General features: G+C 49.8%; 2 protein-coding genes across 2 annotated transcripts in view; one reads left to right on the top strand and one right to left on the bottom strand.

Annotated features, from left to right (window-relative positions):
- The window catches only part of CENPT (centromere protein T), a 33,283-nt gene extending 32,052 nt beyond the window's left edge, over window positions 1-1,231 (top strand). Inside the window, exon 14 of the mRNA XM_074968395.1 lies at window positions 699-1,231. Coding sequence (XP_074824496.1) covers window positions 699-822 — 124 coding nt within the window. The 3' untranslated portion in view covers window positions 823-1,231. The remainder of the gene's footprint in view (window positions 1-698) is intronic.
- A 335-nt stretch (window positions 1,232-1,566) lies between these two features.
- The window catches only part of TSNAXIP1 (translin associated factor X interacting protein 1), a 64,620-nt gene continuing 45,006 nt past the window's right edge, over window positions 1,567-21,180 (bottom strand). The window contains exons 9-16 of the mRNA XM_074968394.1: window positions 18,547-18,706; window positions 18,116-18,246; window positions 16,702-16,830; window positions 15,601-15,762; window positions 14,468-14,577; window positions 13,015-13,138; window positions 8,676-8,782; window positions 1,567-4,340 (exon numbers count right to left, since the gene is read on the bottom strand). Of these exons, the coding sequence (XP_074824495.1) occupies window positions 4,097-4,340; window positions 8,676-8,782; window positions 13,015-13,138; window positions 14,468-14,577; window positions 15,601-15,762; window positions 16,702-16,830; window positions 18,116-18,246; window positions 18,547-18,706 (1,167 nt within the window). The 3' untranslated portion in view covers window positions 1,567-4,096. The remainder of the gene's footprint in view (window positions 4,341-8,675; window positions 8,783-13,014; window positions 13,139-14,467; window positions 14,578-15,600; window positions 15,763-16,701; window positions 16,831-18,115; window positions 18,247-18,546; window positions 18,707-21,180) is intronic.

Below are 21,180 nucleotides of genomic sequence, written 5' to 3'. Positions count from 1 at the left end.
CTCCATTCCAGGGATTCCCCAGGACATGACAATTCATTCAAGGCTACAATTGCATTTGTGTCTAAAATGGGACTAACACTGGTTCTTCCAGAGTTTATCGGTCAGACTCCTAGAAGATCTATTCCTGTCCCTCTGGCTGAGGGCCCATCAGGGGACTTTGGCCAGTGGTGGGAACTCTGCACGTGGAGTCCTGTGTTTGCACTTCAGAATAGTTTGATGTATGATGTACACCTCCTCAGCTCCGGTTAAGGAACTGTTCTTGGCTCATAACTGAGAGAACAAAATTTCATCCCCCTCCCCTGGACTGGGGGAATTGACAGCCACTTGCTGCCCTCTACAAGTAGGACATTGTGTGCTCCAGCCAGTTCTGTAAAAGCCTTCCTTGTAGAAAAGTGGATCTGTCTGATACCCCCAAATATTTCTGAGCATGTGCAGAGCAGGTTGGGTAAGAACTCCTCTGCTCGCTGGGGCTGAGCACATCTGGCACACCCATGCTTGCTGTAACTGGGTGTAACTGTGACCGTGTCTGGCCTTAGCACCGCACAGGCAGCAGTGGGATCTGTATTTCCATTATTAACAGGGTAAAATGTCCTCTTTGAGCAAACCCCCAAGGGGATTTGGGTACAGATCTTGTCAGGGTAGTCTGATTAAATGGACCACACTGTTTTTTCTCTTTCCCCTCGCCTCTTCAATCGAAGACAAGGGCTGGTGACAGACAAGATGCCTCTACATGTGCTGATAGAGCGCCACCTTCCTCTGGAGTACAGGAAGCTACTGATTCCAGTTGCCACGAGTGGAAATAAAGTGATCCCTCACAAATAGATGTGTGCTGCCTCTGGCCTGCCTCAGATGCGTGGGAACTTAACACCACAGCAGAGACTGGCTTTAAGCTGCTTCACGGTACCTGTCTGATTCCCTGCGGTGGTTGTACATTAGAAACTGAGTCAGGCCTAAGGGTGTTGAATAGCCAGCGGAGGTTATTCTCTTGGATTGACCCTCTGAGTTCACTGACGCTCACTGGATCTCCTACGTGAACAGTGGAGCCCTCCCGCGGATGGAAATGACCTCCCTGTGTTGTGTCCACATCACACGCCCGTGCAGCTGAGCTGCTTTGTCTCCTAATGTGTAAATGTCAATAAAAGGTGGGTGTTTTGCAGCACCCGGGTGCTGTATGTTCCAAGGAACTGCTAGTCCCTTACATGGTCACCCCTTCTGGTACACAGCATGTCCTGCTCCCCGCAGCCTCTTCGCTCTGCTCATGCTCTTCATAGGAACTGGCTGGCTGCTAGTAGAAGGTGTTTTAGGTAGAATCTTTATTTGCTCTTTAATCCTTGCTGTACTGACAAGCGGATCACTTGGCAGATACACCAGGGTATCCATCTAGAACAGTGGTTTTCAAACTTTTTTCCTGAGGACCCAGTTGAAGAAAATTGATGCCCACAACCCAAGGAGCTGGGGATGAGGGTTTTGGGGCGTGGGAGGGGCTCAGGGCTGGGCCAGAGGACTGCAGAGTGGGGCCAGGAATGAAGGGTTCAGGGTCGGGGGGGGGGGGGGGGGGGAGGCTCTGGGATGGCGCAGGGGATTGGAGCATGGACTTACCTCTGGCAACTCCTAGTCAGCAGCGCAGCAGGGGTGCAGAGGCAGGCTTCCAGCCCATCCTCGGACCGCGCTGCGCCCCTGAAGCGGCCAGCAGCGGGTCCAGCTCCTAGGTGGAGGTGTGCAAGTAGCTCCACGTGGCTCTCACCCGCAGGCTCTGCTGCCCCACCCCCGGCCAATGGGAGTGCAGAGCTGGTGCTCGGGGCGGGGGCAGCGCACAGAGTCCTGTGGCCCCCTGCTCAGAAGCTGGACCTGCTGCTGGCCACTTCCGGGGCTCAGGATGGTGTCAGAACAGGTAGCTGGGCAGCACCGCAGACAGGACTTTTAACGTCCCAGTTGGCGGTGCTGCCCAGAGCCGCCCTGCGCCTTACCTGCTGCAACCCAGTACTGGGTCGTGACTCACGCGTTGAAAAATGCTGATCTAGCGCAGCTGAGTAATTGGTATTTCCAGCTTCCCCTGAAAACAAGCAGAACCTTCATGTCCCAAGACCATTAGCAGATAGAGATGGTTGCACCTTAGTAGTCAGCTGGCCTTAGGACTGCTGCCCCTGGCTCCTCACTCAGCTATCCTGGCAGCTAATGTGTGGGCTCTTGCGGGTCCCTGGACAAGTAGGGCCAGCAGCTTTCAGCAGAGGGCAGGGGCTTACAGCATTGGCATGAGGAAGGGGTCTCGTACCATGGGGGGGGGGGGCTAAGCCAGGGCTAAGTCCCAGCTAAGAATCTGTGTTGCTCTGCCTCCTGCAGCCAGAAGCGATGCTTCATAGCAGCTGGGAACTCAGCCAGTGTCCTGAGAGTTAAATAAACAGAAGATTTAGGCACAGAATGACCTCTAAAGTTGTCAGATTGTAATTGGAGAGAAGAGGACAGAGGAAACCTACATTCTGAATATCCAGAAGCTATTTTAAACCTAGACTTATTAACACTACAAATAAATATGAACAGATCTAGTTGATTCCACTGCATGGTGTGTTAATGTAGGACTGCTCTCTACCCTGTATGCCCCGTGTCTTTTCTAGCCCAGTACTACGTGCCTTCAGTGATGGAGCTCACCCATATCTGTTAGAGACTGATTACAATTCAGTGAAATGCTCCTTGATAGTCACTGAATTCCACCACACTGTGCCTAGTTCCACCCGCTCACACCACACTCACCATTATTCTCCTGTCAAGGGGTTTCTGGACTTATTTCCACCTACTGCAGTAGTTGGGTTTCCCTGCTCAGTGTAGACTTTTCCTGGTGTGGAGGTGCACAGACCGAATGCAGTATTCCAGGTGTAAGAACTTCACAGAAGCATACAGCATACCCACTACCCTAATCCAGCTAGGCTGTGGGGCCTCTGCACCCCAACTTTTCTGGGGCTCTTCTTGCTAACATTCCACTTCAAGCTTGCACCTAATTGGTGTTTGTTACTTCAGCTAGAGATCTCCTGCCACTTCAGCTTTCCCCATCCCTCCCATCCAATGTGTGGTAGGAGGAAAGGAACAAGCCTGATGTTTATATTCTGGCAGGGTGACTCTTAATTCTAAGTTGCTAGGGGGTGGAGTAAACAAGCTAACTGCCATAGAGCTGCTTTCCTGACCCCTGATCTCTGACATTTAGCCCAAAGCAGCAGAGGGCTCAGGGAATTCTGAGAGGACCAGCCCTGAGTGGGCACACACTGGTAAGGATTAGTGAATGGCTGTGCAAAGTTACCCATACCACCTTGGCCCTTTCCTTTGGGGCTGGAGTCCTAGGGCTTGTCCCCAGGGCCACTTGTCCAGTTACACCTGTCGAGCTAGACTGGGGCCTCTCTTATTTTGGGATGAGAGGGACTTTTTGGGGTTTAGCTTAAACTGCCCAAACCTCATTGAAAAAGGCACTCTCCCCCAGAATAAGTGTCCCCACAGAGTTCCAGCTGTATTACTGGAGCAGTTTAAATTCACACCCTACCTTATAGCAGGATCACTTCCCCCTGTAGCCAAGCCCTTCTTTAGAAATCTTGCTCTTGTGAAAACTTGCCTGACTTCTCAACATGAGGAAACAGGAGTGGTGGGGTCTTTTAAAAAGTGAGGGTCTAATTTTCCAGGCTGTTGAGTACCAGCACCCCAGCCTTGGGCTTTAAGGAGGGCTTACAGCTCTCAGCAGCTGTGATGATCAAGTGAGTAGTGGAGTGTTCATGAAAATTGACATCCCTAGAGACTAGCAGTCCCTGGCCTCCAGCTTGCTTTGGAGGGATGAGCTGCCTCTGCTGGGACTGCAGACCGGATGCCAAGTGAACCCTGCTGCCAGAGAGAACTGAAATTAAACTATTTACATAGGCCACTGAGCTGCGTAGGAACTCTCATCTGCTTGAGCTGGCTGCACTATTGATACAAATCAATCAAGCCTCTCTGGTGTTAACGATCAGTCAGCCTGTAAACAAACTCAGTGCAGTAGCTCCTAGGAGTACCCTTTTGTAAAGCTAGACACAAGTATTTAGCTGAGTACATAAGGGGTGAGAGGAGCCCTTTAACAATAATTCTAGGCCTCTGCCTCTCCCCGTTCTGAGAGGCTTGTATAGGTCTCTTCAGGAAGGGGGCCTATTCGTTTTGTGTCTCCAGCCAGCAGTCTCTCAACCACTGTGTCCACAGGCAGAGAGCCAGTCTGATCCCACTGTTCTTTTGAGGCCTGGAATGCCAGGCAAATGTAGGCGTCCAGTGTTAGGTCATCAATAGCAGGATCAATGGCACCGAAGGCTGTCTTCAGATCGTCCACTTTCACCTCCCTGTGTACAAAAGCAAGCCAAACAATACTCTGATGTCTGACCCAGGAAATCCTTGTAGATTAATGCAGCACTGGGAATCTACACCCATCTCCTGGGGAGCAAGGACCCCTCCCATGCTTCCCCCTCTGCCCTCTCCAGCAGCCTATGTTCTGTATTACTGTGTTGCAAAGTCAAGCTCTCAAATGTTCGGAATTGCCAGAATTATGACTGACTGCTTGACCTTAATCCAGCCCCCTTGTGTGGCTACAGCGTGACAGTCTAACTACTCGTAGCTCATGCTATTTTCTGTCTCCATTTTGTGCACACGATGGACGGTGCTCAGGGGATGAGCAGCTATTCAATATTTTGTTTTCTCCTCATTGTTCAGTGTGCGCGGCCCTGGGAATTTACTGACTGCCACTCTTCAACCTGCTTCAAAGACAGAGCCATTACTTTTCTCATGGGATTTACAGTGTCAGAACTTCACCATCACTGATTTTCACAACAAGCTGGGAGGGGAGAGGGTGGTACTTGCCCCATTGTCAGAGGGGGAGCTGGGGCACAGAGATGAAGGTCAAATGTCACTAATTTTAGGTTCCCAATTTGAGTCACTTAGGACCTACTTTGTCTTTATATGGCACTTGCTATGTTCAGCACACAACTCACATTGATGGCAGTTGCATTGGAGTGCTCAGCTCTTCTGGAAATCAGATCCAGCAGCACATAGGAACTCCTCTCTGGCGGAGATAGGGCTGGACTTCAGTTCTCCAGGGCAACATTCAACTGCCTTCACCATGAGACCATCCTGTCTCTTCCTGCAATCCCCTGCCTCATTCACTGCACATCTGCCAACTTCTGCAACCAATGAACCAAGGGTCCCACAGACAACAGCCTCTTTTACTACACAGCCCTGATTCATCCCCAGAGCAAGTCCATTCTGTGCACCGAATCAAGCAAGGTCATGGGGAGAAAACAGCATGTGGTCATGTAATTAACGTATGTATCATAATGTAGATGCAGGAGGAGGGGGCTGAATGAAGGTTGCATGGTACCCTTAACTCTGACATTGCCTAACTCTTGAGTGCTTGACTTTGCAACCTTAATAATGTTCTTTCAATGGCATTTTTGTGTGTAATTTCTAGGTACTACAAAAAGCACAGAAATTCCACCATGTGTCAACGTACTGACACCATGTGGGTGATCAGCAGCATTGGAACCTTTAGAGCCACGGCACAGATCTCTGCCACTTTAGCTGAGTAACTGACTGCAGGAGTTGATTTTTAACCTCTATGGAGAGCAGCACTAGACAGGGATGGGATGCTTTGCCTGCTGATTTCACAGCTATTTGCTGACAGCAGAGGAATGGTGAGACTCAGGCATCTTGGGTCCCATTCCAGGCTCAAGGAGAGTGCTCTCTAGCAGGCACAGATTATTCTGCCCACTCTCCCCCCCCAAGCTTGACCTCTTCTGCTCTGTCCCCTCCAACTGGTCCCTGTCCCAGTCACGTCTTCCCCATCCCTTGCTCTTTGTCCCACTTCATTCTCCTCACCAAGCCAGTCCCGCTGTCCGCTTCTCACTCTTCTTATCCCAGTTCCAAACTCCTTGCCCAGCCAACCTTACCCTGCCCTCTCCAGACTCCTAGTTCCAGTCTCCTTGTCCAGCCCCAGGACCCTCTCTACCCTCCAGCTCCTTGCTCAGACAGGCCAAGTTCTGCCCCTCTGGCTCCTCATTGAATCTCTGTCTCCTGCACCCTGGCCTCCAGTCACTTCCCTCCCCCAGTTTCCTGGCCCCACTGGCTCCCAGTTTTCTCCTTCAGGCTCTTCTTCTAGTCTTTTCTCCCCCGGGTTCCTCGACCCAGTCTCCTTGCTCAGCCACTTCCAGTTCTCCCCCTGCACCTCGGCTTCTCATCAGATCTGTCTCACCTCTGTCCCTCTACCCCACAAGTTCTCTGTCCCAGATTCCCACCCCTCCCCATCCGACTCCTCAGCCGATCTCTATCTTTCCCCCACCCAAGTTTTCCCCCCCGGCTCAACTCTCAGTCTCAGTTTCCCTCTCCCCATCCCCCGCCCTTCCTGCTGGTTCCTTGTCCTGATCAACTCACCCTGCCCCCTCCACAGGTCCTGCTCCTGTCCCCTCTACATTCAAATCATGCAGCTTCAGAGGAGTCAGGAGAGACAGGCTCCTTGCTCTCAGTTCAGGCACCTGGACTCAATATGGACCACTGCAGCCCAGAGCTGCAACTGCAGGGAAAGTCCTGCTCAGCCCTGGGCTGGAGCATGCTCCATGTGGACAGACTCTTCAGGGCATTTAGCTGCTAAAATTTAAGGCTGTACTGAGCATGTGCACATGGCACCTTTTCAGAGGCTTATGTCTTGGCCAAATCTCAGCAGATTTTCACAGGGCTGGTAAAAAGCATCGCCCTGACACAAGAGCCAACCACCTGCCAAGTTTCAAGTCCCTGTTCCAAAGCACTAGGGTGTCTCAAGAACAAGGCGGATGGAATTTTTTAACATGAGCGAAACACTGTCTGGTCCTCTAGCCTCGTTCTCAGCAATGGTTGAAACTTTCCAAAACAATTCAGCCCCAGGCAGATGCTCAGCAAGGAAACTTTCAACCCACCTGGTTAAAGTTACAAGCAATTGACAACAGGGTCTTCTACTGGGATGTGTCAGGGAGCCTTAATAACAGGTGGTGCTAACAGCCCTGCCTAGAATAATCAATCTGGGGACAGAGTAAAATGTGTGTATATTGTGGGAGTAGCCAGCAGCCTCCATCAGGATCAGGCCCATAGTGCTGAGCGCTGTACTAGCCCTCAGAAGCCCTGGGCTGAGGCACTGGCCGTCCAGAAGGGCATGCTGTGTGTGGCAGTGCAAGGGGCAGGTGAAGTGCGTCTGGCCATAATAAAGCTGGGTGGGTTTCAGCTTATGTGCTATGGGGGTTACCTCCCCTTGTGCTATTCGCTCCTCTCCCAGAGGTAATTACAATGGGAAAGGCTGCCTTTAGGAGGCGCTCTCCCGAAAGGTGACCCATTCCCTTTGGCGACACTAAGTGGAGGGCTGCTCTGAACACTGTCTGAATGGCTGCTAGGTGAGGGAGAGGGTTGAATTCTGAACGATCCCTCAGCTAGGCAGGTGCATGATGATTACTGCTGCTGGACAGCTAGAAATTGCACCCTCCCTGCTGGCCTGTCCCAGCACGCTGGTTTGCCTTGTCATAGAATCATAGAATATCAGGGTTGGAAGGGACCTCAGGAGGTCATCTGGTCCCACCCCCTGCTCAAAGTGGGACCAATCCCCAACTAAATCATCCCAGCCAGGGCTTTCTCAAGCCTGACCTTAAAAACTTCAAAACTGGCAAGGGAAGGGGATTCCACCACCTCCCTAGGTAACGCATTCCAGTGCTTCACCACCCTCCTAGTGAAAAAGTTTTTCCTAATATCCAACCTAAGCCTCCCCCACTGCAACTTGAGACCATTACTCCTTGTTCTGTCATCTGCCACCACTGAGAACAGGCTAGATCCATCCTCTTTGGAACCCTGCTCCAGGTAGTTGAAAGCAGCTATCAAATCCCCCCTCATTCGTCTCTTCCGCAGACTAAACAATCCCAGTTCCCTCAGCCTCTCCTCATAAGTCATGTGTTCCAGTCCCCTAATCATTTCTGTTGCCCTCCACTGGATGCTTTCCAACTTTTTCACATCCTTCTTGTAGTGTTGGGCCCAAAACTGGACACAGTACTCCAGATGAGGCCTCACCAATGTCGAATAGAGGGGAACAATCACGTCCCTTGATCTGCTTGCAATGCCCCTACTTATATGTCCCAAAATGCCATTGGCCTTCTTGGCAACAAGGGCACACTGTTGACTCCTATCCAGCTTCTCGTCCACTGTAACCCCTAGGTCCTTTTCTGCAGAACTGCTGTGCCGAGCCGTTCGGTCCCTAGTCTGTAGCGGTGCATGGGATTCTTCCGTCCACTTGGTCCATCTTGTCTGTTAGGCCGCATATGCCCTTTGGAGCAGGGGTTGCCCGTTCTGCCTGTACAGTGGGGTCCGCCCCAATGGTGACCGCATGCTACACATCCAATGCCTTTGGAGAGCTCCCAAAAGCATTTGGCCCTGTTCCTGCTGGCTTACCTCTGTACTCTTAGGGCCCAGTTACTGCACTGTCCATTCTGAGTTATTATTACTCACACTGGTTCATTCTCCACCCCCACCCGCTGTGCCCCATTCACCTACCTGTCTCAGCACTCTGAGCTCACTGCCAGGCTGCTGCACCTGAGGATCCTGCGTCCACCACAGGATTTCTTGGCAATCCAAGAGGGGAAGAGAAAACATGGGATCTGAATAGCTCAGCTACTCACGGCATGTGGCCCAGCTCATTCCTCAGTTCTCTCAGATACTCCTGCTTCTCGCTAGCGTATTGGCTCCTGATCTTCGCAAGGAAGGGCTCAGCGTTGCCCTCCTCGTCCTGCAAGAGACAGCAGGGCCCTTGGCACCAGAGCCTGGCTCTTGTGCACTGCTCCACCACAAGCCCCAGCAGAACACACTCCTGGGTGTATTAAAGACTTGAATCTGGAGGCTCTTAATGCATTGAAGCAGCATCCTTTGTGCCAGCAGAACTGGGGTGTAACCAGCACTCTGGCTGTGGGCAGCTGCTGCATGCACTGATCCCCACCTCTGCCAGCCCCCTGGAGCTCTTTCGGAGAGAGCAAAGGTTTTGGGTGCAGCGCTCAGAATCCCACTCCCTGCTGGTTTCCTACCCAAGGCCAGCCAGAGCGCTGGTGTACTCCTCTGGCCAGCTAGCAGCATGCTGGGATGGCAACCTCTAGCGCTACTGGACTGAGGGGAGCTGAGCACGGTGGACATGAAGCAGGGCATGTGGAATGGAGGGTTAAATGCTGACCAAGCGTATGGAGTCTGGCAGGGGACTTCCGGTGCATAGGCAATGAGTGAGAAATGAGTAGGTAGAAGGGGCAGAAAATACAGACTTTGGGGATTGTGGGATAGCATTGGAGGACCATCAAAACCTGAGCTCTTCAGGAGGCATCGTCACTGCAAAGTAGGCAGATCAGAGCCCACCTGGATTCTAATCTCTACCCCCATCTAGGAAAGCAAGCCCAGGCTGATGACACATATAAGCCTGGTCATGAGGGTTATACATGGGAACGGTGGGGTTTGGGGTAAGAGCCCAGGGTAAGCCTGCAGTGAGAACATACTGTAGGAGCGATGTTAGATTTTGGCCTGGGGGCCTGGGCAGGATCCCCTGGGAGAATAACATGAGGGGGAAAGGAGTCCAGGAGAGCTGGCTGTATTTTAAAGAATCCTTATTGAGGTTACAGGGACAAACCATCCCGATGTGTAGAAAGAATAGTAAATATGCCAGGCAACCAGCTTGGCTTCACAGTGAAATCCTTGCTGATCTTCAACACAAAAAAAGAAGCTTATAAGAAGTGGAAGATTGGACAAATGACCACGGAAGAGTATAAAAATATTGCTCGGGCATGCAGGAGTGAAATCAGGAAGGCCAAATCATACCTGGAGTTGCAGCTAGCAAGAGATGTTAAGAGTAACAAGAAGGGTTTCTTCAGGTATGTTAGCAACAAGAAGAAAGTCAAGGAAAGTGTGGGCCCCTTACTGAATGAGGGAGGCAACCTCGTGACAGAGGATGTGGAAAAAGCTAATGTACTCAACGTTTTTTTTTTGCCTCTGTCTTCACGAACAAGGTCAGCTCCCAGACTACTGCACTGGGCAGCACAGCATGGGGAGGAGGTGACCAGCCCTCTGTGGAGAAAGCAGTGGTTCGGGACTGTCATAAATATAAAGGGAAGGGTAAACACCTTTAAATCCCTCCTGGCCAGAGGAGAAACCCTTTCACCTGTAAAGGGTTAAGATGCTAGGATAACCTCGCTGGCACCTGACCAAAATGACCAATGAGGAAACAAGATACTTTCAAAGCTGGAGGGGGGGGAGAAACAAAGGTTCTCTTTGTCTGTGTGATGCTTTTGCCAGGAACAAAAAAAGGAATGGAGTCTTAGAACGTAGTAAGTAATCTAGCTCGATATGCGTTAGATTCTGTTTTGTTTAAATGGCTGAGAAAATAAGTTGTGCTGAATGGAATGTAGATTCCTGTTTTTGTGTCTTTTTGTAACTTAAGGTTTTGCCTAGAGGGATTCTCTATATTTTGAATCTGATTACCCTGTAAGGTATTTACCATCCTGATTTTACAGAGGTGATTCTTTTACTTTTTCTTCAATTAAAATTCTTCTTTTAAGAACCTGATTGCTTTTTCATTGTTCTTAAGATCCAAGGGTTTGGGTCTGTGTTCACCTATGCAAATTGGTGAGGATTTCTTATCAAGCCTTCCCCAGGAAAGGGGGTGTAGGGTTTGGGGAGGATTTTTTTTGGGGGGGAGACGTTTCCAAGAGGGGTCTTTCCCTGTTATATATTTGTTAGATGCTTGGTGGTGGCAGCAATAAAGTCCAAGGGCAAAAGGTAAAATAGTTTGTACCTTGGGGAAGTTTTAACCTAAGCTGGTAAAAATAAGCTTAGGGGGTTTTTCATGCAGGTCCCCACATCTGTACCCTAGAGTTCAGAGTGGGGAAGGAACCTTGACAGGGACTATTTAGAAAAGCTGGACGAGCACAAGTCCATGGGGCCAGATTGCACTGCATCCGAGAGTGCTAAAGGAGTTGGCGTATGTGATTGCATAGCCATTGGCCATTATCTTTGAAAACTCATGGCAATCGGGGGAGGTCCCGGATGACTGGAAAAAGGCTAATGTAGTGCCCATCTTTAAAAAAGGGAAGGAGGAGGATCCGGAGAACTACAGGCCAGTCAGCCTCACCTCAGTCCCTGGAAAAATCATGGAGCAGGTCCTCAAGAAATCAGGTCTGAAGCACTCAGAGGAGAAGAAAGTGAACAGGAACAGTCAGCATGGATTCACCAAGGGCAAGTCATGTCTGACTAATCTAATTGCCTTCTATGACGAGATAACTGGCTCTGTGGATGAAGGGAAAGCAGTGGATGTGTTGTTCCTTGACTTTAGCAAAGCTTTTGACACAGTCTCCCACAATATTCTTGCCAGTAAGTTAAAGAAGTATGGGCTGGATGAATGGACGATAAGGTGGATAGAAAGCTGGCTAGATTGTCGGGCTCAACGGGTAGTGATCAATGGCTCCATGTCTAGTTGGTAGCCGGTATCAAGTGGAGTGCCCCAAGGGTCGGTCCTGGGGCCGGTTTTGTTCAATATCTTCATAAATGATCTGGAGGATGGTGTGGATTGCACCCTCAGCAAGTTTGCAGATGACACCAAACTGGGAGGAGAGGTAGATACGCTGGAGGGTAGGGATAGGATACAGAGGGCCCTAGACAAATTAGAGGATTGGGCCAAAAGAAACCTGATGAGGTTCAACAAGGACAAGTGCAGAGTCCTGCACTTAGGACGGAAGAATCTCATGCACTGCTACAGACTAGGGACCGAATGGCTCAGCAGCAGTTCTGCAGAAAAGGACCTAGGGGTTACAGTGGACCAGAAGCTGGATATGAGTCAACTGTGTGCCCTTGTTGCCAAGAAGGCCAATGGCATTTTGGGATGTATAAGTAGGGGCATTGCCAGCAGATCAAGGGACATGATCGTTCCCCTCTATTCAACATTGGTGAGGCCTCATTTGGAGTACTGTGTCCAATTTTGGGCCCCACACTACAAGAAAGATGTGGAGAAATTGGAGAGAGTCCAGCGAAGGGCAACAAAAATGATTAGTGGACTGGAACACATGAGTTATGAGGAGAGGCTGAGGGAAATGGGATTGTTTAGTCTGCGGAAGAGTAGAATGAGGGGGGATTTGATAGCTGCTTTCAACTACCTGAAAGGGGGTTCCAAAGAGGATGGATCTAGCCTGTTCTCAGTGGTAGCTGATGACAGAATGAGGAGTAATGGTCTCAAGTTGCAGTGGGGGAGGTTTAGGTTGGATATTAGGAAAAACTTTTTCACTAGGAGGGTGGTGAAGCACTGGAATGCGTTACCTAGGGAGGTGGTGGAATCTCCTTCCTTAGATGGTTTTGAGGCCTGGCTTGACAAAGCCCTGGCTGGGATGATTTAGTTGGGAATTGGTCCTGCTTTGAGCAGGGGGTTGGACTAGATGACCTCCTGAGGTCCCTTCCAACCCTGATATTCTTTGATTCTATGACTGAAAGAGCTCAGCTGAGAGAGACATGGCAGAGGAGACAGGTCCCTCTGGCTGAGAGAAGCCCAGGGTTAGGACACACATACAGAGACAACAGGGACAGTGTAGACTCCTGCCAGGGAAGTAGAGAGGAAAAGACTTCCGTAGCCCAAGAGGCTAGGAGAACTGTTCAGTTTTGTTTGGACTTGTTTATGATATCCTGGAAGGAATCTGAACTTAAGTGACTTGGCCGGAGGGCAGAGCCACAGAAGACTTGGGGCCAGAGACAAGCGGCCAGCAGGAGGTGCGGGAGGCAATGCCTCACACCAGTGCAAGGGTGAGTGAGCCATGCCACAGGCTTCTTTTACTCATCCTAAATGAGAGGGCGTGAGGTGCATTTTCGTCCTCTGCAGGCTGCTTTCAGGATGTAGATTCTACAGTGGGGATTGCAGTTCCATTAGCACGTGGATTCAAACCATTCTTCCCTGGTGAAACCTAAACCAGAACCAGAAGAAAGACTAAAGAAGCTGCAGCCTACCTCCATGAATAAGGACCTGTAGTCAATGAAGTCCTCTGTGCTTTGTGTCTTGTACCTGCTTGCATCTATTAGCTCCTGGATCTGATCATTACTTTTCAAGGGACAAGCGGCCCTCAGTGCCAGGCTGTATGGAGAAAGAGAGGAGCATCACAACCACAGGTATGTGTGGCCCAGTAGCGTGTGCGTGGACACCCACTCGGAGCATGACCAGGCCCTCCAATCAAGGGGTGCATGGCCGTGCAGGTGCATGGCACACACTGTTGGCTGTGCAGCACCCCCAGAAGCACTCCAGGAGCAGGTTTTCAAGAGCGCAGCATTTGCAATCAGGGCAGGGTCTTCAGAAGAGTTCAGCCCCTGTGCAGGCATCAAAACAAGGGCCACATTTGCAGTAGAGCTCAGCACGTGGGTGCATGCTGGGTGCTGAGCTCTTGGGGAAATGTGGCCCAGCTGCGGGTGCTGACTGCCAGACAGTCTGGCCCCATGTGACTAGCAGCTCTGGAGAGAGGCACATATTCCTAGTAGAAGGGCTAGTGGATGTAGCTTCTGCCCCACTTCAATGAATCGTTATCTGGACATCTCCCAGGGAACCACTTAATCTGGCACTTGCCAGTTGCTACAACAGTTGCTTAACTGGGCAAGAATCAGCAAAAATGATCCCTAGAGCAGAATGTTCAGATGTGCTTTGTCCTCACAGTCAGTGCCAGATTTCCCAAAGAACCTAGGCTCCCATCTGGGCACCAAAATACGTGGCCAGACTCCAGCAGAGCTGTGCAAGGTGGGGGCCAAGTGCTTTTGCAAATCTGCTCTAGACTGTGGGTGCTGAGCACTTGGCAACCTGGCCCTGAACACTTCAGAAAATCTGACCCTGAACCTGGACTCATTTCACCAGTGCCAGAGTGTTACAGGGTGTCTCTGCCTGAATCTTGTAATACAGCTGTTAGCAGAGTGGTGAGATTCTGCCCTCTGGTGGACTCCTAACTTCTGCTGAAGCCTCTGGCACTGTGCAGGGTTATCTGAGGTCAGAAGGTAGCCCAGGATGGAGATGCAGATGGTGCCCAATCCCATGGAATTGGTGTTCTCTGCTGGCACATGCACAACTCTGGCAGATCACTCTGCCAGGGAGAGAGCCAGTGAAACCTGCTGGTGAAACTGGCATTGCAACACAACTCTGCTTGGGACTAGTCCATTCCCTGCCATCACAGTGGCTTGGGGCACCTGTCTCTCCTGTTCTCTCCCTTTGGCACACAACAGTGAGTCTCCCAAGGACTACAATACTATGGTGTAACTGAGTTATTGGGCTTAATGTAGGGGTAACTGGGTGCAATGTAATGGCTGGTGATTTACAGGAGGTCACAGTGGGTGATCGAATGGACCTGGCTGGCCTTGAACACTAGGAAGCTCTAAGATCTTCTACCCTGGATGGCGGGGCTCAGACAGCTGCAGCACCTCTTACTTGAACTGTTCAGTCATGAGAGTTCCGCTGTTTGAGCTGTCGCTGGCCATCAGCTCCTTCAGCAGGTTGGAGATTAGCTGGTTCTGGCCATGGTATAGTCCTTCATCCACCTGTGAAACAGGAAGCGTCCACAGGTCACTGACAGCACCACCGAGGAGCTAGCCTCCCAATGTAGAAGGAAAGTCAGGGCAGTAATGGGGAAGATGGCACCACCCAGAGACAGCACGTCATTTCCATCCAAGCATCTTTTGGTGATTTACAAATCACTAAGCAAGCCAGATGGTGCTCCCCCCGAGGCTGGTATTATAATCGCTTCGTATAGAACACCCATCCTTCCAAAGCAGCTTATGTGCAATGACATACTGGACCAGTGAAAAGCAGCCCTCTCTGGGGTGGAGCGCAGCTGCCAGAAAAACAGCACATTGCACGACATAGTGAGGCGTGGTGCTGTGGCAATCCCTCACCTTATTGAGCAGCAGACAGGACCTCTGCTTTGAAAGCCCCATATGCAATGAACCGCTGCATCCAAGTCCGCTTCTTAGCCAGAGGTTGGAGACTTTCATTGCCCTCATGGTTGACTGTATCCATGCCTCTCAACCACTCCTGAGCAGGACGTATGTAACTCCTGGGCTGCTGTTTCCATGCAGTATCCAGAGCATCGTGTGTACGGTGCAGGAGAACTCTATAATGTTGTGGGGCATTGGCAGCTTAGGAGGAGTGCAACCAGAGGCATGAGGAAGTACAGGAGACTTTTCCATCTCCACAGGGTGGGAATGAGCCCCGTTGAGCTGCCCAGCCCAGGGGAGCACTGCAGCTGGGAGATGTGCTGTTTTGTGGATTGTACAGGGAGTGTAAAGGACTAGACGTCAGGGAGCGAAGGGGATTGTAAGTATGTAGCTAAGCAAACTGTGGCCCTCTGACGTCAGTGGGAGGATGTGATGTGATCAGTGCTCCTGAAAGAACAGGGGCCTTCCAACAGGAACCTGAGAGTTTCCACAACATGCTGAGTAACCTCACTCCCATTGTGAGCAGTGGGGTGTGCGGGTGCTCAGCCCACCACAGGGCTTCCCCCCAGTTCCCTCGCTCTCTCACAAGGAAGCAGAGGTAGGACACCAGGTTCCCAGGCCACTCACCTTCCCACTCAGTATGTCATAGAACAAGCTCATGGCTTCGTTTGATCGGTACAGCTTGATGTTTTCATAGATGGTGTAAGCCCATTCAAAGGCAGAGGCGTCTCCATACCTCTTCTGGAGGTAGTTAAGGAAGAACTCTGGAAGGCTGGATTGCTTCCCTTTCTGCCAAAAAACAAGACAGCTGCTCCAGAAAACAGGCTGAGGCTGGAGGGGGCTGATCCCTTCAGAGCTGCTCCTGAGCTCCAAACACCAGAGAAGACCCAGGCCACCTTCCTTCTCCTGAGGGTGTTCACAGCTGGATGAAGCACAGAAACTCCAGCTGTCCCCTGGATCTGAGCAGTGGATATCACTCCCCATCCCTAAACAGGAGACAGCTCAATGGCCACTCTTAATTGGGAATGAGCACTAAATCTCCTCCTTCCACCCCACATTTGTAGGGCCCTCCATGCCCCAGGTTGGAACCACACATTTGCACATCTTGCCCTCTGCCAGCACATCTGGACACTGCCATTCTGGCCAGGGTAGGGGGGGAAGGCTTTCCCCAAACCCACCAGGTCACCCCAGGAGCAGAGCACCCCTCACCCTACTGGCTAAGGAAGGGGCCTGATCTCTGGTCTGTAGAACCATGCAGAGCACTGTTATCAGTGTCATGCTAGAAGCTTCCCTGACTCTTCCTGCTGACCACAGTGACACTCGTAACTGCCTTAAGGTCCCCTTGTGCTCAGCTTAGTTAGTAGGCTGCACGGTACCTTGGGTGTGTGGTTTATGTCTGTTAGGCCCCTGTACCAGGATGGCTGGCACAACACCAAGGCACTGCTTGCCTAGCCATCCTGGAGACCTGGTTACAGGAGCACCATCACTCACCAGGGTAGCAGCAGGCAGGTACATCCCAGAAGTGACAGTGGGGAATGGGGGCTGGAAAACAGCAAAATGACTTGCTCCTACAGCATCCTCGGTTGACAGGGTCAGAGAGTGACACGAACTGTGGCTTAGGTGCAGCCCTGGCTTCCCAACCCCTTCCAGCCAGCAGGACTGTCCCAGTAGCTGACAGCAAGGAATCAAGTAGTTTTTAGTTATGGGGAAAAATAGGATAAAGAGAACCTGCAGATCTGCTGAAACTTTCTCTTTCCAGATCTCCTTCACGATGTTCACCACATCCTTTTTGTTTAGCTTCTTGTTCTTCACCTGGCCTTCGTACCTCAGATACACAGGGACCTTGTCCCCTTTGCCCTAGATAATACAAGAGACCAACAGGAATTCACATCAGGTAGCAAAGAAGCTATTTCCATAGAATATGGAGCCACGGAAAAGGTTCGTGTCTCGGGGTAAGCTCACAAGGTGGGAGCCATCTGGGACAGGTTCTTTCATTCCCAGTGTTTCATAGGAAGTTCTGGTGCCACAATGAAGCCACAACGGTGGACATGAGTCAGTTGGAGTCTGCACTAGGCGTGTCTCCTCTTTCCTCCTTGCAGTGAACTAGATCAAACCCTTGCTACATGAGTGACTCTTCTTGTGACTCCTATCTCAACCCCATTGCACCCATGCAGCTGTGAACATGACTTCTGTGCATGCCTCACAGTACAGAACGATGTTCCTCTGACACAGATGGTGAGCGTGTCATGCAGGTGAGACACACAGGCTGGGTAACCCTCCAGCCCATATTAGTGAATGGCTATTTCCCAGGGAGGAGTAACATTTCCCTGATCTCTGACATGCAGTTTGATGGCAGCGCCTGGCATCACTTAACATGGTGCGTGTTCTGGGGGCAGTTTAGAAAGTGCACTGAGTAGCTGCTAAAGAGAGACACTTCGCCACAAAGCGGGGGAGGGCCAAGGGCTTTAACGTAACAAAAATGTGGGGACATCCTCCTGCAGTGATGCAGAGAACATCTGAGCAGAGGGTAAAACCATTCAAGCTCCTGGAGAAAACTAAGGAGGAAGAGACCTGTTGTAAGTGGGAGTCACCAACTCATGAGGGCAGGTGAAAGGAAATCTGAATCCACACGTGACAGATTAGCTGCTTAGTACAATGTAAACAGTCACAGCAACATCACCCCGGGTTCACTGAGCTGCTTGTTAGGGAGGCATCAGCAAGGAGATCTTTATATAATGCAGCATTTGTCACTTGTTTGTTTGGGGGCTAGGGAAGACACAGTGGCAAAGTGTGTCTATCACAGGTTACAAGCAATAGGCAGTGTCGGCAGGGAAAGGACACCCTTAGCCCAGTAACTCCTGGGCAACAATTCCTTAGCTAATACTTTGCACTTTCAGTAGCTGCTGGTAAATCTCAACTTGGAGATTTATCTCCTAGTAAGAGGGCAACTGGTTGTTCTTGGCCTAAGGTTTCCAGCAAAGGATTACTCTAACAATCTGATCTTTATGTATCAGTATTGCAGTCATGAAAACAGCTGTGGAATTCTGAATGGGAAAGGCTCTTCCCTACTTTGCCAACAGTCAGATATGTATTACTGAGTCCTCTCAACAGAGCAAAGCAACCAAGAAAGAAACACAAATACCAGTCCAGGGAAGGAGTCTTTCTCCTTCAGCACTCCTGTTCCTATTTCCTCCAGAAGCACATCCACCAGCTGGTCACTGGTCTTCCCCTCTTCCAGATAGCTCCACCGCACAGGCCCACCAGAAATCACCTCTGTAAGAGCAGAAACAAACACAGCTGTTGAAGGAGGGAGAGCATTCCCAGCATGTCCTCCAGCTGGCGTTGGTGGGAGTTTTAGATTTGTACGGATCTGTATCGGTGCTCAGCCCTTATGTTAAACACCCAATACAAAAAAAGAGTCACTGAGCCCCTCCAGCTCTCAGCTCTACCCCCTCCATAAAAGCCTGTGTGGGGGAAATGGGGCTCTGCACTGTGCCCAGAGGTTAACAAATGCAGCAACTCACAGCACTTTGAGATGAGATGTCCAAAGCAAATCATCATCAACGATGGTACCTGCACATTTTGCCCAGTCAGGCCGGGGCGTGGAGCTGCGCTGAACTTGCTGGAGTTCGTTGTAGAAGCAGTCTCGCTCTTCCACAGTCTCTTGGTGGATTTCCAACAGAGTGTCATACTCCTTTTGGAGGTCATCAAAATCCTTCTGCAGGACTTCCATCTAACATAAGGGAAAGTGGGGCAGAGATAAACCAGTGCTGATGACTCTGGACTTCTTGCAGTTATTCAATCCCTTTTCAGACTGAATTTTAGACCAGAGCTGGCCAAAGAGCAGCACAGGCGAGCCCCGGTTAGTCCACAGCTTTCTAGAGTATGGCTGCTCATCTTCAGAATGGAGGTGGAGCCCCAGAATGCAATATTCCACTTGGCCACCCAGATCAAGCAGAGCATCTTTTGCGGGGACTTGTAGCCTCTGAAAGCTGCCACACTAATGGGAAATTGCTGCTTTTTAAAGGTGAACTGCAAAGAATTTTTGTAAAGGTTTTTTTTTGGGGGGGGGCGGTTATGGGGCTTGAATGGTGCTTTATTTTTTGTTCTTTAAGGAAAAGGTCTTGGGGGCACTGTGCCTGTGGCAGACCAGGTGCCAGCTCATGCCGAAGTACCCATGCCTCAGTTGAACACTGTCAAATACCTAACTGGGATCAGTCTGACTCCTGTGTGTATAGTGTTGTTAAAAGAGGTATTAGAATTTGTCAGGGTTCCTTCCCCACTCTGAACTCGAGGGTACAGATGTAGGGACCAGCATGAAAGTCCCCCTAACTTTATTTCTACCAGCTTAGGTTAAAGCCTGGTACGCTGCCGCCACCAAGCGATTTAACAAAGAATCAGGGAAGAGAGCACTTGGAGACGTCTTCCCCCAAAATATCCCCCCAAACCTTACACACCCCTTTTCCTGGGGAGGCTTGAGAATAATATCCTAACCAACTGGTTACAAAATGGACAAAGACCCAGACCCCTGGGTCTTGGAACAATGGAAAAATCAGTCAGGTTCTTAAAAGAAGGATTTTATTTAAAAAAAAAAAAAGAGAGATAAAAATCACCTCTGTAAAATCAGGATGGAAAATACTTTACAGGGTATTCAGATTCAAAACACAGAGGATCCCCCTCTGGACAAACCTTAAAGTTACAGAAAACAGGAATAAACCTCCCTCTTAACACTGGGAAAATTCACATAAACCAAAAGATAAACTAATCCACCTTGCCTGGCTCACCTCTACTGGTTGCAATATTGGAGACTTGGATTAGGATGGGTTGGAGAAGATGGATTTCTGTCTGGCCTCTCTCAGTCCCAAGAGAGAACAACCACATAAACAAAGAGCACAAACAAACCCTCTTCTCCCACCCCCCAGATTTGAAAGTATCTTTTGTCCCCATTGGTTCCTTTGGTCAGGTGCCAACCAGGTTATTTGAGCTTCTTAACCCTTTACAGGTAAGGAGGAATTTTAGGCTATCCTCATGGTTATGACAGAATTATAGAGGTGAGTTTAGTGTTTGGACATTACTGAATGCTTGTGAGTTGCTGCCTGCATTCATCTCACCTTATAACAGCTGTATCCCATATGATAAGGTAATGGTTGAGTGTTTGCATTGTAAGCCTATGTAAATCACCAAACGGAGAGACATTAACTAGTCTGAAATGCTGGCCTCCAATATAAGCTTTTATGTCCTGCCCAACAAGGAAGGCCCATCAACACCAGACAGACTAGAAAGGAACATTAAAGAAGGTATAAGACTTTGTTGTTTGCTCTCCTTCCACTGCATGAAGAGGAGTCTTGCAAGTGAATTCCTCCCATCAGTTGAGTTTGCATCTCAAAGCTGAAATGGGGAAGGGAATAAAAAGCCCTAAGAACAAGGAACTGTATCTTTATGCTACTTGGACTCCTGGGAACCACGATTACTAGGCATAAGCAAAAGTTCCCCAGCTGCTTAGCCTGGGTTAGCTCTAAAGGACATACAGAACTTGCTTATCACAGAAGCTTCTGTTACTTTGGAAACTTAAGATTGTAACTCATTTGTGTGCATCTATGTTTAGGTGCTATAACCATGTAAATAAATCTTATTTCCTTTTCCTGTTAATAAAACTGAATATAGTTTATTATAGAATAGGCTACCAGTCTTGTCTTTGGTGTGAAATCTAAGGTGCAATTGACCTGGGGCAAGACAGATCGGAGCACCCCAGGGGGACTGTCTGTGACTCCATGGTCAGGCTGTTATTGTGCCTGAGGAGTTCACACTTCATAATTGGTTGGTGAAATCTAGGTATAGAACTCGAAGCTGTATTGGGGTTTGTGCCCTAGTTCGTAACACTCTGCCTTGAGGTTGCAACCCGCGCTCTTGAACCAATGCAGGACAGCTTGACATGCATCTGTTTGTTACTTGAGAAATATCTGGTCTGAAGTGACCTGTTTTTGCTATCTGTCCTCCTGAAGGGTGGAAGCACTAGCAAGATTATGACTGAAACGCAAACCTTGAGAGGGAGAGAAAGGGAGTTTTATTCACACCTTCATTGTTTATGACTCTGTTTATGATATCTATAACTCAAACTCCTGGGAGAAAAGTTCTCTTTGTGAAAGATCCAACACCTGCTTCTCTGTAACTGAAGGCTGAGAGCCTTTGCTCCAGCAAAAATAGATA

This window comes from Natator depressus, chromosome 12, assembly GCF_965152275.1.
Source record: "Natator depressus isolate rNatDep1 chromosome 12, rNatDep2.hap1, whole genome shotgun sequence".
NCBI classification, from domain to species: domain Eukaryota; kingdom Metazoa; phylum Chordata; order Testudines; family Cheloniidae; genus Natator; species Natator depressus.
Note: the sequence above shows the minus strand (reverse complement) of the source record. Positions and strands in the feature narration are given on the sequence as shown.